Below are 26,035 nucleotides of genomic sequence, written 5' to 3' on the forward strand. Positions count from 1 at the left end.
ACAGCCAAATGGGGCTATGCATATAAACTTAAAAGGTTTAAATAAAACAGAAATATGTATTTTATTTTTACTTGGTTAACTTGTGGAGGGTGTATCCTGTAGCAAAGCCCTAACTGTTTTCGTGAAAGCCCGTTTCAGTCAATAAGTCTTATGTGTGTGTTTATGTATGTGTGTATATATATGTAGATATGTGTATATGTAGATATGTATATATATGTATATAAATGTTTATGTGTGTGTGTATATTATATATATAATATATATATATATATATATATATATATATATATATATATATATATATATATAAAAAGACAGCAACACTTATAACAATGACAACACAATTACATTGACAATCATGTTACGTTATTTTTAAAATGTTTCCTTTTTTTTTTCATAACCTCTTTAACACACTACTTCTGTGCTGCGAAGCGCGGGTATTTTGCTAGTATATATATATATATATATATATATATATATATATATATATATATACACACACATACATATACACACATACATGCAGTTTCAATAACATAGAAATCAATATAAATATTAACATCATTATCATATGAGAATATGAAGTAATATATAAGAACCACATTTTATATAAATATAAATTATTAAACAGTAAAATCTTCTTCTGTAATTTGCTACCGTGGCAATTTGTGTGTCTGTCCAGGATTTTAAATCACCATGTAGCTCGCAAACCGTTTCACCTATTGACTTGAAATCTGGTACACATATAGTACGTCACGTCTACTATCCGCTTTATGGGTGATGATTGTATTACTCTTTTTATGTTTATTTTATTTTATTGTAGAATCAACTCGTATCTGCGCACACCAGGGCGGCCGTGGGCAGATGCGTATGGTGTATTCACTCCATGTTATCGTGCATTGCGCTGTCACTGGTATTTTGATAAAACAATTTGAACAACATATAAGAAGCGTATAAATTATTAAACAGTAAAACATTAACATTTAAGAAGTAAAGTTAGATTAAGTACTACTGCAGTGCCCTCGGGTATACCTCATTTTTTGTTTGTCCATTACATGCTTAAATGTATACATTTTTTGGTGTACCTACCCGAGAACACGCGACATATAACCGAGCGTGGGAGAAGCATGGATTTTAAACACGCGTTGAGTTCATCTGCTGGTCTCCCTCGTGGAATAACTGGTAATGTTTGAATAAAATCTACAGCGAGTAAAACGACATTACCTCCTATTTTTTTTTTTACGATCTCTGAGATGTTGCTTTTTTCGGTTCAAGGCTTCATAAGCTCTTTTATGTTGTATGGTGTACTTATCCCAAACCATCATCTTTGAATGTTGCAAGACTTTCGCCTTGTATGTAGATCGGGGTAATTACATTCATTGCATTCCTAGTCTGAATCACAATCTGATTGTACGGGTGGTTACCTGGCACTGTAGGGTTGCCACCCGTCCTTTAAAATACGGAATCGTGCCGCATTTGAGAATGAAATTGCGCGTCCCGTTTTGAATCAATACTGGACGGGATTTGTCCCGTATTTTTTTTATCATTTTTTTTAAAGCAGCGTCTCATGCAAATCATCCCACACGCATTTTATGAAGATGCCTCCTTTCCTACTTTTGATTGGGTAATACTTGATGTCATCGTTAGTTTGATTGGTCTTTTTAACTGTCCAGTGAGGAGGGCGTGTCTTTTAAGTAGAGTGTGGAAAGTGTTGGCACTGAGATGTGGCGTCAGCGCCAGAGTTGAAGCCCCTAATGTTGCGGTCAGCAAGTCGGCTAACATCCGCCATGTGCCGTCTTTCAGTTGCGAGAAGCAGATCATAGAATGATTGAAACTGTTGCCCCTAACGTTGCGCCACGGCGTGTGGTTCGTTTATACCTCGTGTCTTCTCATTAAACTTTTATCTCGCGAATATGTTATTGCAATCCGCAGGGGGAGCGTTTCTATAAACTTAATTTAAACTTACGTTTTACACCGTGCTTTGTTTCCCTTATGAACATGCTTGAATGCTTCACTCGCTCCCTTCTCAATTGTTTAATTAATTTTTTGCTCTTCGCTGTTTGCGGCTCTTACGTCATTTCCCCCTACTTCGTTCTTTTATCTCGCGAATATGTTATTGCAATCCTTAACGGGAGCATTTCATTAAACTGATTGAAAATAGTTTAGCATTTACCTTTTTAGTAAAAGGCGAGCTTTTAAGCCTGAGAAATCACCCCGTAAATGCACACGTTTAATTGCACATGTGTTAATATGTATGGTTACACAGTATTAAAAGACAGTGAACAACGTCAGTTACCTTTGTTCCCGCGTTTGATAAAAGGCGAGCTTTTAAGCCTGAGAAATCACCCCGTAAATGCACACGTTTAATTGCACATGTGTTAATATGTATGCTTACACAGTATTAAAAGACAGTCAAAAATTAACGTCATTTACCTTCGTTCCCGCGTTTGACTCGTGCTGTAAATCTCTTCCTTGTTTTTAGTTCACGTCATTACGTAGGAGGCGTGATGACGCGATACGTGACTCCGCCTCCTCCATTACAGTGTATGGACAAAAAATATGTTCCAGTTATGACCATTACGCGTATAATTTCGAAATGAAACCTGCCTAACTTTTGTAAGTAAGCTGTAAGGAATGAGCCTGCCAAATTTCAGCCTTCCACGTACACGGGAAGTTGGAGAATTAGTGATGAGTGAGTCAGTCAGTCAGTGAGTGAGTCAGTCAGTCAGTCAGTCAGTGAGGGCTTTGCCTTTTATTATTATAGATAACATTTTTGAAAGAAAAGCCTGATGAAGAGTTTAAATTTGTGTTGAAGACTCAAGGTACAACTGTTGGCTTCTTTTCCATGATGGAGAAAAGGTTTGGAACTCTGTTGATAAAATAAAGTGTCAGAGAAATATTCAATAATTGTAATGCACAAATAATACACAGTGATTACAGACACTGGGTACATATTTGCTTACATAGTGTTGTTTACATTATTTTTTCTTTTACATTCATTTCATGAACTTCCATAGTGCACAAGCAACAGAAGAAGTGAGCTGGCATTTCAGAGTTCTTCAAATTGCCCTCAAAGCTTTTTACTTACCTGTACTGGGGAAAATATAATCTCTGCATTAAGGGCTAGTGAGGTACAGTCAAACGACATGTTGTGCAAAATAAGTAATAAGCTTCCATCAGTTAATCTAACTTATTGTAAAAATTATTAAAACAACCCTTAGCTTTGCCTTCTTAACTAAAACACTTGAATCCCTGAAGCCCACGAAAATGTGTCAATCAGCACTGGCAGCACGCAGCCTGCTATCCCATCCCCCACCGACTCAGCTGAAGTTGTCTCTGCTCAAGTCTGTATATCTGGGAGTTAGGTGTCTCGAATTGTATAGGGCAAATAATATATTGTTATTTGGAATACATACATTTCATTCGTTGTGTTCCATGTCTATAACGATCTGGGTAAATGTAGGATGACTGGAAATGCGAGGGAAGAAATGTTGAACACATAACTAAAACAGAAACTTTTTTCACGTTGATGAAATTGATGTGAAATGTATAATATGTGAAGACTAAAGTTCAAATATCAAATAGTTTAACAAAAGGTACAACAAAACAAGTGCGCCTTTTTTCAAGAATATAACCAAAGATAAAGAAATTATTCAATTTACATGTTGCTGTCAATATGTAAAAACCGAAGCCCAATTATCAATTGTATGGGTGGGATAATGGTAAGAATGGCTGCTTCTAAATCAAGAGGTTGTGGGCTCGATCCTGGGTTTTCCCCGCATTTACCGTTTTGAGAAGTGATCTGCTATTATTATTACTATTATATAATAAAAACATACATTTGCTTTGAGTATGTAACAGCCGTAGTTGTAAAAATTAGCATTTCTTCATTCAGTTATTCTCCCAGTTACGTTCATGTGGTACTTCAAACTTGCCTCTCCCTGTCTGAGTTGATGGTGTTTATCTCTATTCTTTTCACAAGAGCAGCGATGACCACAGTTGATGCTGTGGTTGATTCCTGGTTAGAACTATTTGTTGTACTGCCAATCAAATATACGATGCCTCGTGACCGCTATCAGACTATCATGTGGGATTTGCGCCTAGAGAGCAAAGACACCCGTTGAGAACGTGTGAAAAACAACAAATTTGCATGTGCAATGCTACTCCTTATTTGTTAATATAGAAAAGTTTGTGCAGTTCACTGGTTTCAGGTGAGTGCATATGTGATGAGAGTGTGTGAAGAGTGGGTGTAGAAGAAAGTCGTGACAGAACCAAGTATATACCACTTTGTGAAAGCCGCTATTAAAAGGAACAATAGCAAAGGTCTGAATTGGTGGGCAAAGACCTGTAGATAACACTTTGCTGTGGGGCTGTATGGTGGTATTTAGGAAACTGTAAAAGAGGGTTGATCAGACAGGAGAAGATCAAGTGAAATACTGCTTTGTTTGTGTTGAAGATGTGTATCAGGGAAGGGGGAGTTTTTATAGGTCATGACACAATTAAGAAAGGAAAAAAAAAATATGTGGAATGGCTATATAAATGTAGTTTTGAACTATTAGGATGACTGGAGTTCAGAATAGACAGAATAAAGACAGTTGACAAGGTTTAAATACTTAATGCTTTGTGTTAGTCCCAATGAAGCAAAAGTTCATCTATATTTACAGTTTGCAGAGCAAAACAACCTTGAGAGAGTAGTAGGAGTGACAAAGAGATCTCAGAAGATTGGTTGACAAATAAAAGAACAGCAATTTTACAGTGGCAGGCTGTGACTGAACTGACAGTAAGAAAAATATTGCTGAGCATAATTCCAGGCAAAAAAAAAGGAGCCCTCATTAAGTAAGATTAGCGACAGGCAGACCAAGAATGCAGGGAATATTGCTGAATAAAACTGCTGTTGACATCCTGTGTGCCGAACACAGGAGTGGGAAAAACAGACATAGCAACCAAGCTCTAAATGGCCAAACGGAGGAACATTTCAGGTCTTGGTGTGTCAGGAAATGTGAATGATACAAGCAGGAAAAAGCTAGAGAGAGAGAGAGAATGAGGTTTTGAAATTATGGATGGAGGAAAAGCACTGTTATGGAATGCTAATACAGAAAACACTAACAGAAAAATGAGGTGACAGAAAAATGTGTGTATATATAAATGTAAAAAAACTTGGGACGAGACTGCGAAGAGACGTGATCTTTTGAAGAGACAGAGAGACACTCACTTTCCGTGAGACGGGCAAGTCACGTCATACTAACAATCTTCAGAAGCAAGTCCTGTGCTAAACATACAGAGCAGGTTAGAGATAATGGAAGTAGGAAAATTCGAAAGTCTCAATAAAATGAGAGTACATGCAGAGCAGGTTAGAGATAATGGAAATAGGAAAATTCAAAAGTCTCAATAAAATGAGAGTAAAGATCACATTAGTGCAAACAAACGGAAAATATTACTCGGTGAAATAATGGAGCAGCAAAAAGAGAATGAATAGTGTTTGAGGATGTCTGGGGGAGAAGAGAGACAAGGCAGTGACTTTAAAACGGTCGAAGTGCCGCACGAAATGCAGATCACGCCACACAGTAGCAGCAGCCAACCATCAGCTGACTGAGCAAAGAGGAAGTAAAAAAAACAACTGTTATTTGCTTCCAATTGTATCACAATTAAAGAGGGGTTTCGGAGGAGCAAACGCATCTCCCCTCCTCAAAATGGTGCATAGCGCTGGGTGGGTGGGGGTAGATGAGCAAAGTGCAAATCACGCAGCACGGAAGCAGCAGCAAGCCAGCATCTGTTTGAGCAAAGAGGAGGTTTAAAAAAAAAAAAAAAAAAAAAAAAAAAAAAAAAAACGTATTTGTTTCCCATTGTATCACCATTTAAGAGGGAGGAGCAACTGCGTCTCCTTGGAGTGAATTCAGCCCCCCTGTTCACAACAGTGTGTAGCCGCAGAGTAAAGGTCGCATTAGTGGAAACGAAAGGAAAATATTAATCGGTAAAATGACGGAACAGCAAAAAGAGATCGATGTCTGGGGGAAAAGAGAGACAAGGCAGTGACTTTAAAATGTTCGAAGCGCCGCATGATCTGCATTTCACTGGAGCAGCAGCAAACCAGTAGCTGATCGAGCAAAGAGGAGGTAAAAAAGCAACTGTTATTTGACTCCCATTGTATCACCATTCAAGAGGAGTTTCGGGAGGAGCGAAAGCATTTCCTTGGGGTGCGTTGCGCCCCCTTCTTCACAACGGTACATACTGCTTGGCAGGGGGTAGGCGAGCAAAGTGCAGATCACATGGCACGGCAGAAGCAACAAGCCCGCAGCTGATTGAGAAAAGAGAAGGTAAAAAAAAGAAAAAAGGAATTTGTTTCCCATTGCATCACCGTTTAACAGTGGTTTTGGAGGAGCAGCCGCGTATCACTGGGGTGCGTTCAGCCCCCCTCTTCACAACAGCACATAGCACTTGGTGTTTGAAAGGGCTGGCAAGCGAAGCGAGCAGGGGGTGAAGCCCCTAGTGTGTAAATATATATACACATATACAGTACTGTGCAAAAGTTTTAGGCAGGTGTGAAAAAATGCTGTAAACAAAGAATGCTTTCAGAAATATAAATAATGATTGTTTATTGTTATCAATTTCCAAAATGCAAAGTGAGCGAACAAAAGAAAAATCTAAATCAAATCAATATTTGGTGTTACTACCTTTTGCCTTCAAACCAGCATCAATTCTTATAGGTACACTTGCACAAAGTCAGGGATTTTGTAGGATTATAGTCAGGTGTATGATCAACCAATTATACCAAACAGGTGCGAATGATCATCAATGTCACACGTAGGTTGAAACTCAGTCATTAACTGAAAGAGAAACAGCTGTGTAGGAGGCTTAAAACTGGGTGAGGAACAACCAAACTCTGCTACCAAGGTGAGGTTGTGGAAGACAGTTTCATGTCATGACAAGATTGAGCAGAGCAACAAGAAACAAGGTAGTTATACTGCATCAGCAAGGTCTCTCCCAGACAAAGATTTCAAAGCAGACTGGGGTTTCAACATGTGCTGTTCAAGCTCTTTTGAAGAAGCACAAAGAAACGGGCAACGTTGAGGATCGTAGATGCAGTGGTCGGCCAAGGAAACTGTGCAGCAGATGAAAGATACATCAAGCTTATTACCCTTTGAAACTGGAAGATGTCCAGCAGTGCCATCAGCTCAAAACTGGCAGAAACCAGTGGGGACCCAGGTACACCCATCTACTGTCCGGAGAAGTCTAGCCAGAAGTGGCCTTCATGGAAGAGTTGCAGCCATACCTCCGACGTGGAAACAAGGCCAAGCGACTCAAGTATGCACGAAAACATAGGAACTGGGGTGCAGAAAAATGGCAGAAGGTGCTCTGGACTGATGAGTCAAAATTTGAAATATATGGCTGTAGCAGAAGGCAGTTTGTTCGTCGAAGGGCTGGAGAGCGGTACAATAATGAGTGTCTGCAGGCAACAGTGAAGCATGGTGGAGTTTCCTTGAACGTTTGGGGCTGCATTTCTGCAAATGGAGTTGGAGATTTGGTCAGGATTAATGGTGTTCTCAATGCTGAGCAATACAGGCAGATACTTATCCATCATGCAATACCATCAGGGAGGCGTATGATTGGCCCCAAATTTATTCTGCAGCAGGACAACGACCCCAAACATACAGCTAAAGTCATTAAGAACTATCTTCAGCATAAAGAAGAACAAGAAGTCCTGGAAGTGATGGTATGGTCCCCACAGAGCCCTGATCTCAACATCATCGAGTGTGTCTGGGATTACATGAAGAGACAGAAGGATGTGGGGAAGCCTACATCCAAAGAAGATCTGTGGTTAGTTCTCCAAGATGTTTGGAACAACCTACCAGCCGAGTTCCTTCAAAAACTGTATGCAAGTGTACCTAGAAGAATTGATGCTGTTTTGAAGGCAAAGGGTGGTCACACCAAATATTGATTTGATTTAGATTTCTCTTTTGTTCATTCACTTTATTTTGTTGATTGATGAAAATAAATGATTAACACTTCCATTTTTGAAAGCATTCTTTGTTTACAGCATTTTTTTCACACCTGCCTAAAACTTTTGCACAGTACTGTACATACATATATACATACACACATATATACAGTACATAAACATACATATAAAAAATTTAAATTAGTGGCCACCAGGGGGTGATCCAGCTGCCCAAACCTGACAGAGACATACCCCAGGCACAAGTCTCTGCAACACACACATTTTTTTATTCTGATGTGGGAGACACTTCCCAAGTTTTCCACCTGGTGCAACAAAGTACAGCACTTTCATTTCTTCCTTCCTTCACTCTCTCTCTCTGTCTTTCACCTCCAGTACTCTTCTTCTGGCAAGCTTCATCCTTCATCCTCTCAACTCTGGCTCCCTGAATGAAGGCAGGTGGCTCCTTTTATGCTACCCCTGAGAGTACTCTTAGTGGCTCATTAACAAGATCTGGAAACACTTTCAGGTGTGGTGAAAGACCAACAATGTAGAGTACAGTAGCACCCTACGGAACCCAACAGTTGTGCCAAACTCCAACTCCCATGGAGCCTTGTGGGAATCTGGGGGTTGCTGCAACCCAGAGGGACTGCCATCTATGCACATCTGCACCTCCAGTCCTTCCTTTATGATGTCATCCATAACCCCAGGAAAGGGCCCTGGCTGTCTGTCAAAATATATTTATGCGCGCACACACACACACACGCACACACACGCACACACACACACGCACACACACGCACACATGAAAGGATACAATTAAATTAAGTAAAATAAAATGAGTACGTTTTTTGAATCTGCCTGATATAATTAAATGCAATCTCTGTTATTATAAAATGAAATAACAGCATTTGCAATTTCATTTTCATCCTGAACAACAATTAAGCTGCAAAAATGAAAAGTAAAATGCAAATAAGCACTGGCACCATATTTTGTTTTATTTTTGCAGCATAGACTTTGAAAATTAAATTGCAAATGAAGCTATATCATTTTATTTTACATTTTTGCAGCATTCTTGTGCATAAACTTTGAAAAACGAATTTGCAAAACAGAGATTGTGTTTTCATTTTAGGATTTTAATTTTCATTTCCTTTTGTAGAAAATATCTCCCCATAATACACTGTGGTTGAAAATGCTAATTACATTATTTGGTTGTTTTGTAAAGTGAAATGATGAAAATGAAATGCCATGACTAAGTGCATTTTACAAGGAAGATGACCATGCTTGAACAATGGAAATGCTCTGGTCTGAAAATTAATTCTTTAGCTCCCTTACTATTAAAATTGTTGTTGGTACCATTAAATAATACATCTTGAATAAGCAATTACTGAAAACTAATAAGCACATTGTGTGCACAAAGTGAAAAATATCTCAAGACAAAGGAACAGAGCTCTGAAATAATTTAGGAGAAATGTTGTAATTATTTATGAAACTGTATACTTTTGATAAAATGAAATAGTCTCCACATTTGTGTTAAAAATTAGTATTTATGAATTTCTGGCTTCTTCCTATAGATAGATTCATTGGTTGGCTTATTTGGGTAAAATATTTGGGAACAAGACATTAGCATTGCCAAGTAATAATATAAAAAATATATGACAGGAAAGAAGAATGATCTTAGACATTTTTTAATAAAGGAGCAGAGGGGACAGATCATTTACTTACATTTATCCTTTAAATATTTTCTGTGTATTAATTAGGGAATACATGGCAAATAGGGATGGCGCAGTGGCTAGCATTGCTGCCTCAAGACTAAGTGACCAAGGTTCATACCTGGAAATGTTCTCCTCATGTCTGCGTATGTTCCCTGCCACAGCCCAGGAATTTGCAGGTTTGGTGAATTGATTCTAGCGTGTGGATGTATGTTTATCCAGTGCTGAACTGGAACCCCATCCAGGTAGTGAAATATATATTATATATATATATATATATACTTCCTCATATGTTACTATAGAAAATCACAAATGGTTTCAGGTTAGATGACTCAAAATAGGATGCTAATTTTGCAAAAAGTATATGAATAGTAGAAAGTTTAATTTTTACTTACTAACACTTTACAAACTATGAAAATTTTTAATGTGAAACCTGGGAAAGTATGTATTACTTAAATAATTTAAGGGACTTTACAGTGTAGAAAAATTTTTGTTTGTATAAGTTGTATGTCAGCTTCAGATATACTTGTTATTTCTGAAAATGGTTTAACGCTGAGAGTAAACATGGGAATGTGGTACCTAAATGTTTTACTAATTTGAATTTTTCCAAACAACTAAAGAAATTAACAGTGATTATTCTCTCACTCCTGTTTGCTAAATGAGTGCTGCTCTCTGAAGGACAATGGTGCCACTATACCTTTCATTATTTCTCAGATTCCATGCTGCCAGATTGCCTGTGTGCTCTGACTGCTCCTCATCTTCAAAAAGTAAATATTGAGGGAACACATACATTAAGTTTATAGTTTGGATTAATAGATTAAAATCTACTTGTACCGTCTACAAAGACCTCCACAGAATATGGCTCTCTGACTAACAACCTTCATTCTATTTCGCTTTCTTTTCTTTTGATTTGACTTTTTAAACTGGATCTTTTTGTGTCATCAGTTGGGTTAGTTAAAATAAATTTCCCAAACCCATGCTGTTTTGCTTCCTGTTCCTTCCTCCCTTGGTGAACAAACTTATATACATCAAGCCTTTTAACTAGAGCTCTTCATTTCATATTTGAAAGATTTATGGGATTTAACTGTATCAACTGAACTGTCAGTATGGGAACTAATGTGTTTTTCACCATCTACAGGCCCTTTTCAGCAGCTGCAAATGGATTTTACACAAATGCCACTTAGTATGGGTTTCTCTTATGCATTGGTAATAGTGGACATGTTTTCTGGACAGGTAACAGCAGTGTCCATTAAGAGAAACGTATGCAATCAGTAGCAAAGACACTACTAAATAAAATCATTCCCTGCTTTGGGATTCCGATTCAAATTTCTTCAGACAGAGGTGCTCATTTTACTAATGAACGTTTACTGTGCCTTTCTAAAGGATTACAAATTAAGCTTCACTGTGCCTTCTAATTACAAGAGTGCAGGTCTAGCAGAACTCACCAATGGCATAATTTAGAAAAAGTTGCTGAAACACTTTTAGGTGCCATTAGTTCTAATGTCATTTAGGGGTACCCCCAACAAAACAAAAATTGAGGCCTGATACTTCATCAATTATTATGCGCTCGGTCTTCTTCTATTGGATACGTTCAAGCACTTTGATATAGTAGACAATACAGCTAAATTGTTTAGTAATGAGGAAAAATCTTAAATCTTTTAACAGCAGATGCCTTACCTTCAGCACCAACAGAGAGAGCTAATTGACCTGAATGAGTCCACACATCCTACTGCTGAGAAAATGTTCGGACTCTGGAGAAGAAAAATCAAGCCCTTAACTGACAGCTAAACCTCCATTTATTGCAATGGCTTTGAGCTCCAGTTTTGAGTTGTAGCTGCCTCCCAGGAAGAGTAGAAAGAAAGAAGACAGATCTTCCTGAAATGACCAAGGCCGAGAGAGAAGTCACACTATCTACGGATCAAGTAAGCCTTGAAAGAAAGTCCCAAGTGTGTGTCCTGAGGCGTAAACAGAAGGACAAAGCATGCCCTGAGGTCTACTGTAACATGAGTGCAATATTATTAATCAAAAGAATTTAACAATCTCAATAATACTATTAGGTAATATACTGGAAGGAGAAACTTACTCACCCATAAATAGTATAGAAATAGACTCCTGAAGAACACTAACATGAGCACAATATAAGACATTAACACATTCTATGTCTCCCCTCATGTGTGGGCCTATAAGCCGAATGCTTCATGCTGTTATGTTTGCTCTGAATTTATTAACTTTTTGAAACATGCATTTCTCTTCCGCTAATACCACTACAGCCATGGTCTGGTGACACTATTCAGTTCTAATGACACCATCCATTATAGTAAAGCTACTGTATCTATTTATAGAAAAAAAATTGAGAACCAGAGTCTGGACTGGTGATTCCCAACCCCATAGTGCTAGAAGACCAAGTGCACATCAGAAACATACTACCGAATCAATAAAAAAGATAAATGGTTGCTAAGAGAACATATAGATCAAATATAGTCAATTTATAGAATAAAAACTAACGTACCTCATTAGTGCCCCATAACAAAATATTGATGTCTGTCGAAATGGAACAAGCTAACAACAAAAAAAAAAAAGGAAACTGGGTAGCTAAAACTGCTAGAAAAGCCAACACAACATCCCACACACACACACAAGCATGTAGGCTCTCATTATTGCCACTTAAATAGCGATTAATCTTATTCCGTAATGCGATTAAACACTAGAATTACCAAAGTTTACGGAAAAACTCGTAAATCCGGCCCACCTTAAATCCATTAGCACCTTTGCGTCAGCGTCTTCTGTCTTATAAATGTGTCAATAATCCTAAGCAGCAAGCAGCCTAATGCAAGAAATGTTTACACATACCTAAAAGACAAACTTTTCCATGTTTTAGACAGACAGACAGACGGACACTTTATTAATTCCCAAGGGGAAATTCACATTTCACAGTTTTAGTACTATCGACAAAATATAGACATTAAGTGTATAATGTGTGAAGACTGAAGTCCAAATATCAAATAAGCACTTTCACAAAAGGTATAACAAAACAAGTGCACTTTTATTCAAGACTATAAACAAAGAAAAAGAAATCGAGTTAGTGTGGTTCGTTGTAGCGACTTCTTTGGTTATACAGAGGTAAAAAGTGCTGCCTCCCATTCAAAGGGTTGCCGGTTCGAGCCCCCATGCGTCTCAAATTAAACGTTTTGAGTAGTGAGCTGCTCTTATTGTTACTATTATACAATACAAACTTACATTTGATTTGAGTCTGTAACAGCCAGTGTAAATGTATGGTACTTGTAAAGGTTAGCGTTTTTTTTTTTTTTAAATTCACTTTTATTCTCTCAGTCACAATCACGCTCGCCCCGATCTGACACTGTTAGTTTTCAAATAAAGACATGGTATAACAGGTGAACTCAGATGAGGACGAGGGTTCTACATCGGAGAAAGAGAACAGAAGCTCCTCACATGGCATTACACGTGTAATTTGTGAGAATACCCTTGTCAATCAAACAGAGGAAGCTCTGCAGTCTACTTGTGATTTTACGCTGTATGAAGATAAGTAAATAAATCAAGGTAAATAACATTCCATCTGGCTTTTATATAAGTAACATATAACTGTTTCTTATGTAAAGACCGTCACAAAACATAATCACAAACAGGAGTTTGCACAATACATTGGCAAGCTCTGTAAACCGTGCTGTTTCTTTGAAGGACAGGTGTGGGGCAGACTGACTGGCAGGAAGACGCCAGACTTCGTCCTGCATCAAAACGGTGCCATCTTTCACCTTTACGCCTGGTGCAGCTGCGTTGTTATTATATGTGAGTGGACGTTATCTTTCTCCGATGTAGAACCCTTGTCCTCATCCGAGTTCACCTCTGTTATACCACGTCTTTATTTGAAAACTAACAGTGTCAGATCGAGGCGAGCGTGAACGCGACTGAGAGAATAAAAGTGAATTAAAAAAAAAAAAACATACATTTACACCGGCTGTTACAGACTCAAATCATATGTATGTTTTTATTGTATAATAGTAACAATAAGAGCAGCTCACTACTCAAAACATTCAATTTGAGATGTGAGGAGGCTTGAACCAGCGACCCTTTGAATAGGAGTCAGCAATTCTTCCCGCTGTACTACCAAAGAAGTCGCTACAACGAACCACACTAACCCGATTTCTTTTTCTTCGGTTATAGTCTTGAATAAAAGCACACTTGATCTGTAATATTTATACCTTTTGTGAAAGTGTTTATTTGATATTTGGGCTTCAGTCTTCACACATTATACACTTCATGTCTACATTTTGTCATTAGTACTAAAACACGGAAAAAGTTTGTCTTTTAGGTATGTGTTCAACATTTCTTGCATTTCCTGTCATCCTACACTTACATAGATCTTTGTAGACATGGAACGCACGTGTTTCAAATAACGATATATATTTTTTAGCCTATACAGCTCTAGGTACTACTTCACTCCCTGATAAACCAGACTTGAGCTGGGAGAGGTTTTTGTACTTTGTGCGGTGGTGGGAGGATGGGATAGTAGGCTGCTTGCTGCTTGGGATTATCGACACATTTACAATACAAAAGATGCTGACGGAGAGGTGCGAGCGGATTTAAGGTTGGCCAGATTTACGAGTTTTTTCGTAAGCTTTGGTAATTCTAGTGTTAAAATTGTCCTACTCAGTCCAGATAAAGGAACAGATGCTTCATTATCTGATTGTAATAATCACTTTTCAGATGCTTGTCTACCCAAGCATCCATCCTCTTTATAATTGGCACATACAGTTCAGGGTCTGTTGTTTCATTGGTTTGGGTTATGCAGATCCACAATTAAGAATGTAGGGATGTGGGAGGACTGGCAGTGCTAACACCAATTGAAGCAAGTCAAAATCAAGGCAAGTTTCAAACAAATTGACGTTATTTAGGGTTTCACTGCTTCAAAGTACAAAGCACACTGTCAAGAAAATAGTCCACACTTGCAATTAGCGATAGCTTGGTCTAAAAAATGAGTCAGACCAATAATGGACTAGAGAGTTTCAGGTACAAAAATATTGAGATTGGCTAGTAAAAATGTGCCTGCTAGCTTGGAAAATTTCAACATTTTTTTAAAGATCTGAACATTTAAACTAAAAGTGGTCTTTCAGTGTTCCTCTCAAGGTCTGTTCAAGTTCTGAAACTTTTGATCTATGATACTTCTAGTGTCAAAATCTGCTTAATAATGTAAATCCTTGGACTAAGCAGTTTTTTTTTTCTTTCAAAACATGCTCAAAGAGTTAAAGTGTTTTATTACTCAAGTATTAAATTTTTTCCATTAGTTACCTGGCACTTGTCTCCAAATGTTCTAGTATTTCCCTTCTCTCTTTCTGCTAACAGATAAGCTTGGTCCTCTCTTTGTTTCTGTCTGTAAACGTAATTCCTATTCCTTAAACTCTGTTTCTGTTGAAACTTGCAAAGCTTCCTCTCTCCTCTCACCACTGCGAACTTGTCTTGGCACTATTATTTTTGTCTCTCAATGAAAATTTCCAGAGCTTCTATCTTTTAATACTAGAATCCCTGAAGCCTACAAAAAAAACTCATAATCCCGGTCCACCTTAAATTCCTTTGCACCTCTCTATCAGTGTGTTTTGTTTTGTAAATGTGTCGATCAGCACAAGCAGCCTGCTATCCCATCCCTCCCACCACCACAGGAAGGATAAAAAGTTCTCCCAGCTCAAGTCTTGTTTATCTGTTTGTGAGGTACCTGGAGCTGTGTAGGGTAAATAATATACAGTCATCCCTCACCAATCGCGGGGGTTACGTTCCAGAGCCCCCCCGCGATAGGTGAAAATCCGCGAAGTAGTGACCTATATTTATTTTATTCTTTATACATATTTTAAGGCTTTATAAACCCTTCCCACACTCTTATAAACCTTTCTCACTCTCTTGTTAACCTTTCCCACACTCTTATAAACACTTCCTATGCTCTTAAACACTTTCTACATTCTTAAACACCGCAGACCAACACTGCACGCAGCGATCAGATGTCGATGTGTCTGCACTCGCTTTGTGAAGGGGGGGCAGCTGAACTCACGCTGAGCAGAAATGGACTTTGTGCTGCTTCTGCCAAAATGCCTGCTTGTCGCTCTGCGCGTTCGGAAGGAGGAGGACGAGTGGGGGTGTGTGAGGGCTGAACGCACGTTCGCTCAAACCCCCCTCCCCTGAGGCGCAGTACGCTCCTGCCACTTCGCATAGTCAAGGGGGTGGGGAGCTGAATGAACGCTAAGGAGAAGTGGACTTTGTGCTGGATTTGTGCTGCTTGTCGCTCTGCGTGTCAACAATTTAAAAGCCTGTACATCACCAATTTTCCTGTCTCACTGTCTTGTCTTGCGTGAAGTTAAAATGTTTTATAATAGTGAGATGTTACTCATATCCTTAGCCCGACATCCACATATCCTATGTGTTAACAAAGTGTGTTTTATAAATTTACATGTGTTTAAAGCATGTGGGATGGGTATTTTAAGGCTTGAACTATAAAAATGTTTATTTATATGGTCTTTCTATATCGCGGATTTTCTCCTGTTGCTGATGGGTCTGGAACATAACTTCCGCGATAGGCGGGCAATCACTTGTATTTAAAAACCCGCAAAGTCGTGAATCCGCGAAAAGTGAACCGCGAAGTAGCAAGGGATTTCTGTATCGTTATTTGGAACACAAACATTTCATGTGTGTTCCGTGTCTACAATGATCTATGTAAATTTAGGATGACAGGAAATGCAAGAAATATTAAACACGTAACTAAAAAAGAAACGTTTCACACAGACATGAAGTGTATAATGTGTGAAGACTGAAGTCCAGATATCAAATAAACACTTTCACAAAAAGTACAAGTATAACAAAACAAGTGCGCTTTTATTCAAGAATATAATTGCAGCGGTTAGAACTGCTGACTCGTAATCAAGACGTCCCCGGTTTCATCGCAGGAGCCTCTGCTTTGAGTAGTGAGCTATTCTTATTCTTACTACTATAGAATAAAAATATACATGGTGTGAATGTCATTCTTGTAATTCTTGTCATAATTAGAGCCCTGATGAAATTGGCAGTGCTCTGGCTGATGGAAATTGTAGTCCCCACTTTGGCAAAAGCACAAAACTGAGTACATTCATAGCCACAACGCCTTTCTAAACACATCTTCTATGAGCTTTGCCAGTTTGCTAAATTCACTTTACTTGTGCAGGTGGCCTTCATTTGCATAAACTGGCTATCCCCAGTTCTGACTGTAATAGCTGAGGCAAAAAGTGTGACATGGTGCATTAGAATGTCCCACTCACTAGAGCAGGGTGGCAAACTCCAGGCCTGGAGTGCTGCAGTGACTACAGGTTTTCATTCTAAATCTTTTCCTAATCAGTGATCAGTTTTCACTGCTAAGTAACTTTTTCCCCATCACTTTAACAGCCCTGTTAGAAGAGTTCAGCCCTCTGAATTGATTCCTTTCTTCATTAAATGACAGCCAAGCAGAAATGAGATGTGAAACAAGCTAATATATGACCAGCTAAACTGGGGCTTCAAACTCTAACCGATTTCACTCCAATCACTTTCTTAATGAGAAGTCAATTCTTGCTGTTAATTAAACCCGTTATTTAATTCCATGGCTTGTTGCTGCTCTCATTCTGCCACAGCACAAATTTCGAAAACTGTTGTTTTTCTGTTCTTTCTAAGAGCACCGTAAAAATGTTTTGGTGATCTGAGAGATTAACCTTACCAAGACCATCACCTCTCTTTAATTTCAGGTTTTGTGTAATGGGCACAGGGGAGCTGATCATGTGGTGGCTTGTTTTGTGTTTCACTATTGTTTGGCTGCTAATTAAAGAAAAAGAAAACTATGGGGCCTGAATCAAGTTAATTAAAAGAAGTAATCAGCAGCAAAAAGTGGTCACAAATTAAGAAGATGGTACGAATGAAAACCTGCAGCCACTGCGGCACTCGAGGCCTGGAGTTCGCCACCCCTGCACTAGAGCATTACTAAATATTATTAAATATCAGTGAACAAAAAAAAACATCTTAATGGCTAATTTAATGTTTTCTACAACATCTCCAAATTTCAATGAAATCCATCCAGGCATTTTTAAGACTTTGGGGGATTTAGTTTTTCTTCTCCTTAAATACTGATATACTGAAATATCCTTTTTAAGTGGATACCTACTGCCCTAGATGGTACCACTCTGCCAAATGCCAAAGAAAATAGTGTTTTTGTTGATGACTGAATCAATTTTGCAATATATACATATAGACTCCAAAATGGTCCTCTATTTTAGTCAGTAATATCTCAAAGTTCACTCTCAGTGAAGCATCATACTCTGCCTTATTTTCTCTGTTGTCCCATGGTCTATAGTAAATGTATCTCTCAGGACTATGGCCAGATTTATATGGTGATTATTTTGGTCAATGTGCATTGAAGTGAGAAAAAGAAGTGATGTTAATCAATCAGGTAATTACCAAATTTGCCTTTAGCAATGCCAGTAACTAATTAAATAATTTGGTAATGCTTCCAGTTTATTTCCTTACCTTTCTCTGTTGCATGGTATCCCGACCATTAGACACACTCGTTTTAAGAAACAGAAAGATGAAATTTATTGATAAACTTGATAATTATACAAGTATGATAACTGCATATATATCAATACAAAAGACAGTAAGCAAGACACATGAGACAGACAAATACATGATACAGAAGAGGCTGGCTGTTTATTGCCTATTTAGAGTTCTAATTTATCAGATTAACAGATTTATGAAACCAAATGTTAAGGATGATGTCCGATGTTATGTGGAACTGTGTGTTGTACTCCAGGTCTGAGTGGATAACTCACCTTGTGTTGGAGTGCACTCTGGGTTGTTGCTACATGGTTCTTTGTGGGATTAGGTTCTTTACTGTGTTCTCTGGACCTTTATAGGGAAAAATATTAATCTTTTTTGCACTAGAGTGTACCTGCTTAAGTTCCCTTCTCAAAGTAATGTTGCTTCTCAGGGCTCAGTCATTGGGACAGAGAGTGGTTTGGCTGAGTGGGTCTTAGAGCTAGTTCATTGTGCCCATATCCTAGGCTCTATGGAGAGTAACTTTCAGTACAAATACAGTTTGAGTTTTTTGCTCTGCAAAGCGTGGGTGGCATCTCACCCCAAAGAAAGCAGCTCATCATCTTTCACACCCTCGAAAAGACAGCAGATGAGATGAATAACCCTATTTTTGAAGGAAGATGTACACTCTGGTGATTGGATCAAGGTCCCTTCCAAGTTCACATCCAGTGCCTGTTTATTGGTGCATTACTGTATTTTGTCCATGATATCCAGCCAGAGTTCAACATGCAGAGACAACCCTAAAATGAATACGCTCCTGAGTGCATATTCACCTGAAAAAGACTCTGTAGAGGTGTCATCTCAACTGTAATTTACACCATTGCTATCAAATAAAGTACAGGGATGTAAGGGGAGCAGTTGGATTTCTGCATCCCTGTTAAATCTCCTATCTTAACAGGCCTAGTGTGCCTTTAAAGGCCTAGCAAAATTGTCAATTACAGCTTTGTCCTACATTAGATTATGAATATTCAAAAAGGCATTTTTAAGCCATACATTGTTACATGTGGTAGTTGCTAGGCAGTCACTAAAAGCTTGTGAACATGCACAAAGTCTAAAGATGATTTGAGATTGATTAAGAAACTTGGAGTGGCATGTAATGTGTGGATGGTTTTATACATAAGAATTTTTTTGTGTGTACCCAGTGTTTGACTTTTGAGAGTTATCAGAATATTAGTATGGAATCTAAGCAATGTTTTATATATTAGGGAATCTGCAAAGGAACTCCTTCCTATAGCATCTTTGTGCTCTTGCGAACACCCTGTCGTGAATGTAACAGCCTTATTCAGTTTACTTTCCCATAAATACAGTCCATGTAATTTTGCCAATGTGACATAAATCAAAGAAAAAATTGTTAGCAACTCATTTAAATTTGTTCATTAGTTTTGACATAAATAGGTATAATGTAGAACAAAAACATTACCTAACAGTGATGGTGTGTCTGTAGCTTGGAAGTAGCTTCTCCATGTTCAGGAATCTGGTAATCTCCTCCAGAATGAGCCTGACATCAGCATTTAAACTGTCCAAAGTGCGAACTTGATTGTTTATACTGACAGCAGGTGTCACCGAGTTGGAAAGGGCATCAATCAGTTCGGCACGATAATAATTATCAGAAAACTGAAAAAAATAAATAAAAAGAAAGTAAACAGGAAAAGAATTAGTAATGATATCTAATTAGTTCCATTCAATACTTTATAATAAGAATATGCCTCTTAGGTGTCAGAAGGAGTAGACAGATTGACGTCACTGACAAGCCCAGAACCTAAAAAACTGTCTTTGCAAGTTTAACTTCAGTATACCTTTGTTTTATTAAATTCTCATGGTTAGCTTTTTGCTTTAAATAAGCACTCACTTGCCACATTATTACATATACCTATTTAGCATCAGGTAAGACTGAAGTCTATGAGGAATTCCTCCACTTTTTCCGTAACAAAATTAACGATCTAAATAATTCAACTAACATAAATACATCATCTGTTTATATCTCTCCCTGTTTTCCCACTCCATCCAGCTCCTTCTCTAAGTTCTCACCAGTCACATCTGCGTCTGTTAATAACCTGCTTTGTAAGATGAGGCCGACTACTTGTGTACTGGACCCCATCCCCACCACACTACTTAAATCCTGCCTTCATGCCATAATCCCGACTCTTACAACAATAATAAACTCATCCCTTGACACTGGCTCTGTGCCGCTCACTTTTAAAATCGCTTCTGTAACCCCAATGTTAAAAAAGTCTGGTCTTGATGCCGACAATCTTAACAATTTCTGGCCTATTTCCCACTTACCTTTCCTGTCAAAAGTTCTTCAGCATGTTGTAGCTTCCCAACTCACCAATTACTTAACCTCTAATAATTTGATGGAACCCTTTCAGTCTGGTTTCAGAGCATGACACAGCTGTGAAACTGCTCTGCTACGGGTAACCAATGATTTGCTTATGGCAGCAGACTCTGGACAAACCAGCATATTAATTCTGTTAGACCTCAGTGCAGCATTTGACACTGTCAGACATGACATCCTACTGTCCAGAATGGAGAACATGCTGGGTATCTCTGGCACTGCCCTCCAGTGGTTCAAGTCCTATCTGACTGATAGGCAAGAGTTTGTTAGTTTTGGCAAGAGCAGATCCAGCTCAGCGCCAGTCACACAAGGAGTCCCTCAAGGCTCTGTCCTTGGTCCTCTGCTTTTCTGTATTTACATGCTTCCCCTTGGCCATATTATCCGTAGCTATGGACTGGGTTATCATTTTTATGCAGATGATACTCAACTCTACTTCAATGTTAAAAGTGGAACTTCATCAGAGCTTTCTCAGCTCACAACCTGCCTTACTGAAATTAAAACCTGGATGGAGCAGAACTCTTTAAAATTAAATTGCAATAAAACTGAACTCCTGCAAATTGGGATTAAAATGCAACTTAATAAAATGAGCTCCTTCCCAGTCTATCTTGGCGGTGATCTCATCAGACCTGCCTCTACTGTAAAAAATCTTGGTGTCATTTTTGATTGCTCCCTCTCTTATTCCACCCACATAAATCACATTAAGAAACTTTCTTACTTTCACCTCCGTAACATATCCCGTGTTCGCTCCTTCCTCTCCTTCTCTAATGCTGAGAAACTTGTCCATGCTTTTATCACATCCCGCATCGATTATTGTAATTCCCTACTGGCAGGTGCCCCTTCTAATCTTATATCACAGCTCCAGCTTATTCAAAACTCAGCTGCAAGAGTCCTTACTCGAACCAGCAGCAGCGAGCACACCCATCCTGCTCCGTCTCCACTGGCTCCCAGTGTCTTACTGAATCGAATATAAAATCCTACTAATAACCTACAAAGCCTTAAATAACCTCACGCCAAACTACATCAGTGACCTTCTCCATCACTATGTGCCTGCCCGCCCACTAAGGTCCTCTGATTCTGGCAATCTTGTTGTACCCCACACTAATCTACACTCCATGGGTGACAGGGCCTTCAGCTGTATAGCGCCCAGTCTCTGGAATGACCTACCGAAATTAATCAGGTCAGCTGACTCCTTGAATTGTTTTAAAAACAACTCAAAACTCATCTGTTCAGGAAGGCTTTTAGCTCTACTTGACTTTATTACCCTTCTCTCAGTTTACTTCTCTGTCAAGATGCTAATGTAACCTGTGTGTGAGTGCTAGACCATCAATTATGTTGTCTGTTTTTGTTTTTTGTTTTTTTTTCAGAATTCACTGTCTTAATCTTCTTTATTTATTTATCTGGTTTGTACAATGCTATATACTATATATGCTGCCGTTCTTTATTATATTCTGTAAGTGCCTTGAGAATGGGAAAGGCGCTATATAAATAAAATTTATTATTATTATTATTATTATTACTTTTGCCTCCAAGGAACCTGAGTTTTTCAAGGCATGGATTCAGCAAGTTATTGGAAGAATTAATTATAGATTTGGCACCATTTGATTCCATTATGCAGTTCATCCACATAATTCACACACATAATCATATAATGAACCTCTTCATGAAGATAATCAAGAGACTTGAGATGATGTATACTTTCTGACGTTGCACATTACCCTGCTGTTAGAATCCAATTTAAAAAGCCTGTTACCATAAAATGTTGCATATGGTTAACAAAATGCCTTGGCAAATCATGGTTCATTCAACAGATCTCAATTGGAAATAAAAGACCTAACGTGTAAAGAAAACAAACACTTTCTTATTAAACTGCAATCAATAACTTACACCAGTGACATAACGTGGGATGGATTCATGCTGTTTTAAACAGTTCTGACCCTAGCATCTGCATTAAACATGAGAAATGGAGATTTGTCAGACTAAGTAACTTTTTAGCTTTTCTTCAAATGTCCAGTTTGGTGCTGATATTCTCACAGTAGCCTTACTGTTCCAATCTTAGCCTATAAAGGAGTGGAACCTAACACTTTCTGCAGCTTTAGCCCATCCAGTTCAAGGTATGACACTTTACACATTCAAAGATATTCAACTGCCCACCAATGTTGTAAAGTTTCTCCAGTCCCGTCAAAACCATCCTGCCATCCCTGTTAAGGGGTAAGCTCAGAGGTATGCAGGGTGAAGAGCCTAATGTATCCTGCATAATGGACTTTCTGTCGTGCAGACTGTAGATTGTGAATGGAAGGAATGAGTTATAATGAAAAGATAAAAACAGCTGACTTTTTTCAGTTTAACACTAGAATTACCAAAGCCTACGAAAAAACTCGTAAATCTGTCCCACCTTAAATCCCTTCGCAAACTAAAACCAGTTTTAAAAGGATATATGCATGTATATTTTCATTTTCAACAAAGTATTAGATCCGTGTATCAATTAATTGTTTCAAAGTGCAAAATTCTTTGGATAATTTTTGTATTGTCAGAGACTTGCAATGATTCTGTACTAAAACAATTACTATTTATACAAATACTATATGTAATGTGCAAACATAGTAGTGCCAATCAGAAATTCTGATCCACCTCACTTACTTCTTCTCATATTAGAAAAATGCAGAACTCTACCATTAAACAATTTTCTATATTTTATTGAATGGGCCTGTGAAGTGAAGAAAAATGTCACACAGTGTTTATTAATGTTTTGTGCATTTAAATTGCTACTAAGCAAATTGAAATAGTTTAATCCGGTGGTGATAATGATAGAATTTTAATTGTTTACTGCATTAATTTTACCTGATGTGACTCCAGATATTATAACTGCATCTGTGGATCTTACAACGTTGTTGATCATAGGTGCTCATGAAGCTAAACAGATAGCTAATAGCAAAAGACCAGAGATAGAAGAGGGGTGTCCTGGTTTGATTCAGGAAGTGAGGACTATGGCAACCACTGCCTGAAATACTGTATATCTATCTGGCAAACAAAGTCGACGAACTGCAGCTGTTAATATGTACTACAATGGACTTTTCATTTTTACCTGCTCTCTGCTTTACTGAAACATTGATAAATGATTCTATTCCTGACTCTGCTTTGGACTTAACCAATTTCACACTGTACCGAGATCACCACGTTACTGAACTGTGCAACAAAACAAAGAGCGGAGGAGTATGTTTCTACATTAATCAAGGCTGATGTAACAATGTGACAGTTCTTTTTACATCATGCTCATCTGACCTAGCATTGCTAATTATAAACTGTAAGCTGTTTTATTTACCACACAAGTGTTCCTCAGTAATTCTAGCCGGTGTTTACATTTGCCCTCGCACTAATGTTCACTAAGTACAGTAGTGACTTGGTTATTTAATCACTGAGATTGAAAAACACAACCTGAACTTGCAAATCGGTGATTTTAACCATGTCAGTTTTAATCGGGTCCTTCCTAAATATCAACAGCAAATAAAATGCCTTACCAGAGATAGAAATATTCAAGATCACTGCTATGCAGCTATTAAGAACACTTATCATGCCTTCTCCTGTGCCCCCTTGGTAATTCTGACCTTTCTATGATTCACTTTATTCTTGCTTACAAACAAAAGCTGAAAACTGTAAAGTCAGTTAAAAAGAACAGTTAGAATGTAGAGGAGCATGGCAATAGAGGAGCTGCGGGACTGCTTTGCCTGCACAGACTGGACTGCCTTCAAAATTGCCACCTCCAACATGCACAAATACAATTATGCTCTAATTAGCTATATTAGGTTTTGTGAAGACTTTTGCATTCCAACAAAAAGAACTGTGAAGTTTAGCAATTACGAGCCTTGGTTCACCCCAGAGCTCAAACAACTGAGCCAGGAAAAAGAGGGTGCTTTCAGGTCTGGCAATCATGAGGAATACAGGAACACCAAATATATCTTGGAGAAAGGGATCGAAGGTGCAAAAAGAATGTACTCAGATAAGCTGCAGGAACAATTGTCTGCAAATGACAGTGCATCAGTCTGGAGAGACCTTAAACAAATTACTAACTACAAGAAACAAACATCAAAAAGTTATGATGATCCCAGTCTGGTTAATCAGTTAAATCAGTTTTGTGGTAGCTTTGAAAGACAATGGGAGATAAATCTACCTGATATCTCACTGTTACTACTGTACACTGCTGTTCTTCTCAGCTTCCCCCTACTGTCATCAATGTTAAAGACTCCTGCAGCTTATTTAAAAAAGCACAAAATTTAAAAAGCTGCAGGCCTGGACCTTATTTCCCCCTCCAAACTTGGACACTGTCCAAATAAATTGTCTACATATTTCCAGATATTTTCAACTAATTTCTGGATCTGTGCATCTTTCCTTCTGGCTTCAAGACCTCCACCATCATTACAGTAGCAAAAAAAATCAAAGATCACATGGCTAAATGACTACAGTCCAGTAGCTTTAACTTCTGTGGAAATGAAGACCTTTGAATGCCTTAATCTGAATTACCTCCAGAATGCTACAAAAAGACTTCCTGGACCCATTTCAGTTTGCATACAGAGTCAACTGGTCTGTGGATGATGCAGTGAATTTACACTTTAGCTTAATTTACCAACACTTTGACAAAATAGGGGCATCTGTGAGGATCTTGTTTATGGACTTTATCTCTGCTTTCAATACAATCATACCAGATGCAGACGCCATCACACTAATAGGCCTCATTTCAAACAATGATGAGTCCATATACAGACAAAAGGTGGATGTTGTGGTGCTGCCATAATAATTTGGACCTTAAAAAACTCACAAGATGATCATAGATTTCAGGAAACAGTCACCTGCTCACGTATCACATGCTATAAATAGGCTCAGCTGTTGGGATGACAGAATCATTTAAAATTCTGGGCATTGTGCTGTCACAAAACCTTAAATGGTACAATAACATCACATGCATTATTAAGAAATCTCATTAGAGAACATTCTTTTTGTGCCAGCTGAGGAAATTCAAACTCCCTCAAACAATACTGGTATAATTCTACACAGCCATCACCAAGTCCATTCTGTCGTCATCTATAACTGTCTGGTTTGGGGCTGCTTCTGTTCAGGCTAAGGCCAATCTACAATGCATCATCAAAGCCCATAAAAGGACCATAGGCTATACCTTACCGCACACTGAAATCCTGTATGAGTCCAGGGTTGCAAAGATCATTGCTGATCCTAATCAACCAGGGCATCACCTGTCATAAAGACTTCCCTCTAGCAAACTGCTTTGTGCAGTGAAAGCTAAAATGACATGTCACTTAAACAGTTTTTTCCATGTGCAGTTATTCTTACTAATAAAGTATCTAGTCAGTATCTATGAACTGGATACCTGCACACTAGACTGCCTGGACATTATAATCTTACTATTTGTTTTGTTTTTTTTGGATTGCCTTTGAATGCTGCATCAAATTTTATCAT

At 38.3% G+C, this 26,035-nt stretch overlaps 2 protein-coding genes across 3 annotated transcripts in view; one reads left to right on the forward strand and one right to left on the reverse strand.

Moving 5' to 3' along the window:
• Window positions 1–26,035, forward strand: part of LOC127529990 (uncharacterized) — a 798,609-nt gene that overhangs the window by 350,269 nt on the left and 422,305 nt on the right. The gene's annotated exons all lie outside the window — the stretch shown is intronic.
• taf2 (TAF2 RNA polymerase II, TATA box binding protein (TBP)-associated factor) overlaps window positions 1–26,035 on the reverse strand; it is a 384,123-nt gene that overhangs the window by 96,935 nt on the left and 261,153 nt on the right. Inside the window, exon 20 of the mRNA XM_051935579.1 lies at window positions 19,658–19,851. Coding sequence (XP_051791539.1) covers window positions 19,658–19,851 — 194 coding nt within the window. The remainder of the gene's footprint in view (window positions 1–19,657; window positions 19,852–26,035) is intronic.

Source organism: Erpetoichthys calabaricus, chromosome 13 (assembly GCF_900747795.2).
Source record: "Erpetoichthys calabaricus chromosome 13, fErpCal1.3, whole genome shotgun sequence".
NCBI lineage: Eukaryota > Metazoa > Chordata > Cladistia > Polypteriformes > Polypteridae > Erpetoichthys > Erpetoichthys calabaricus.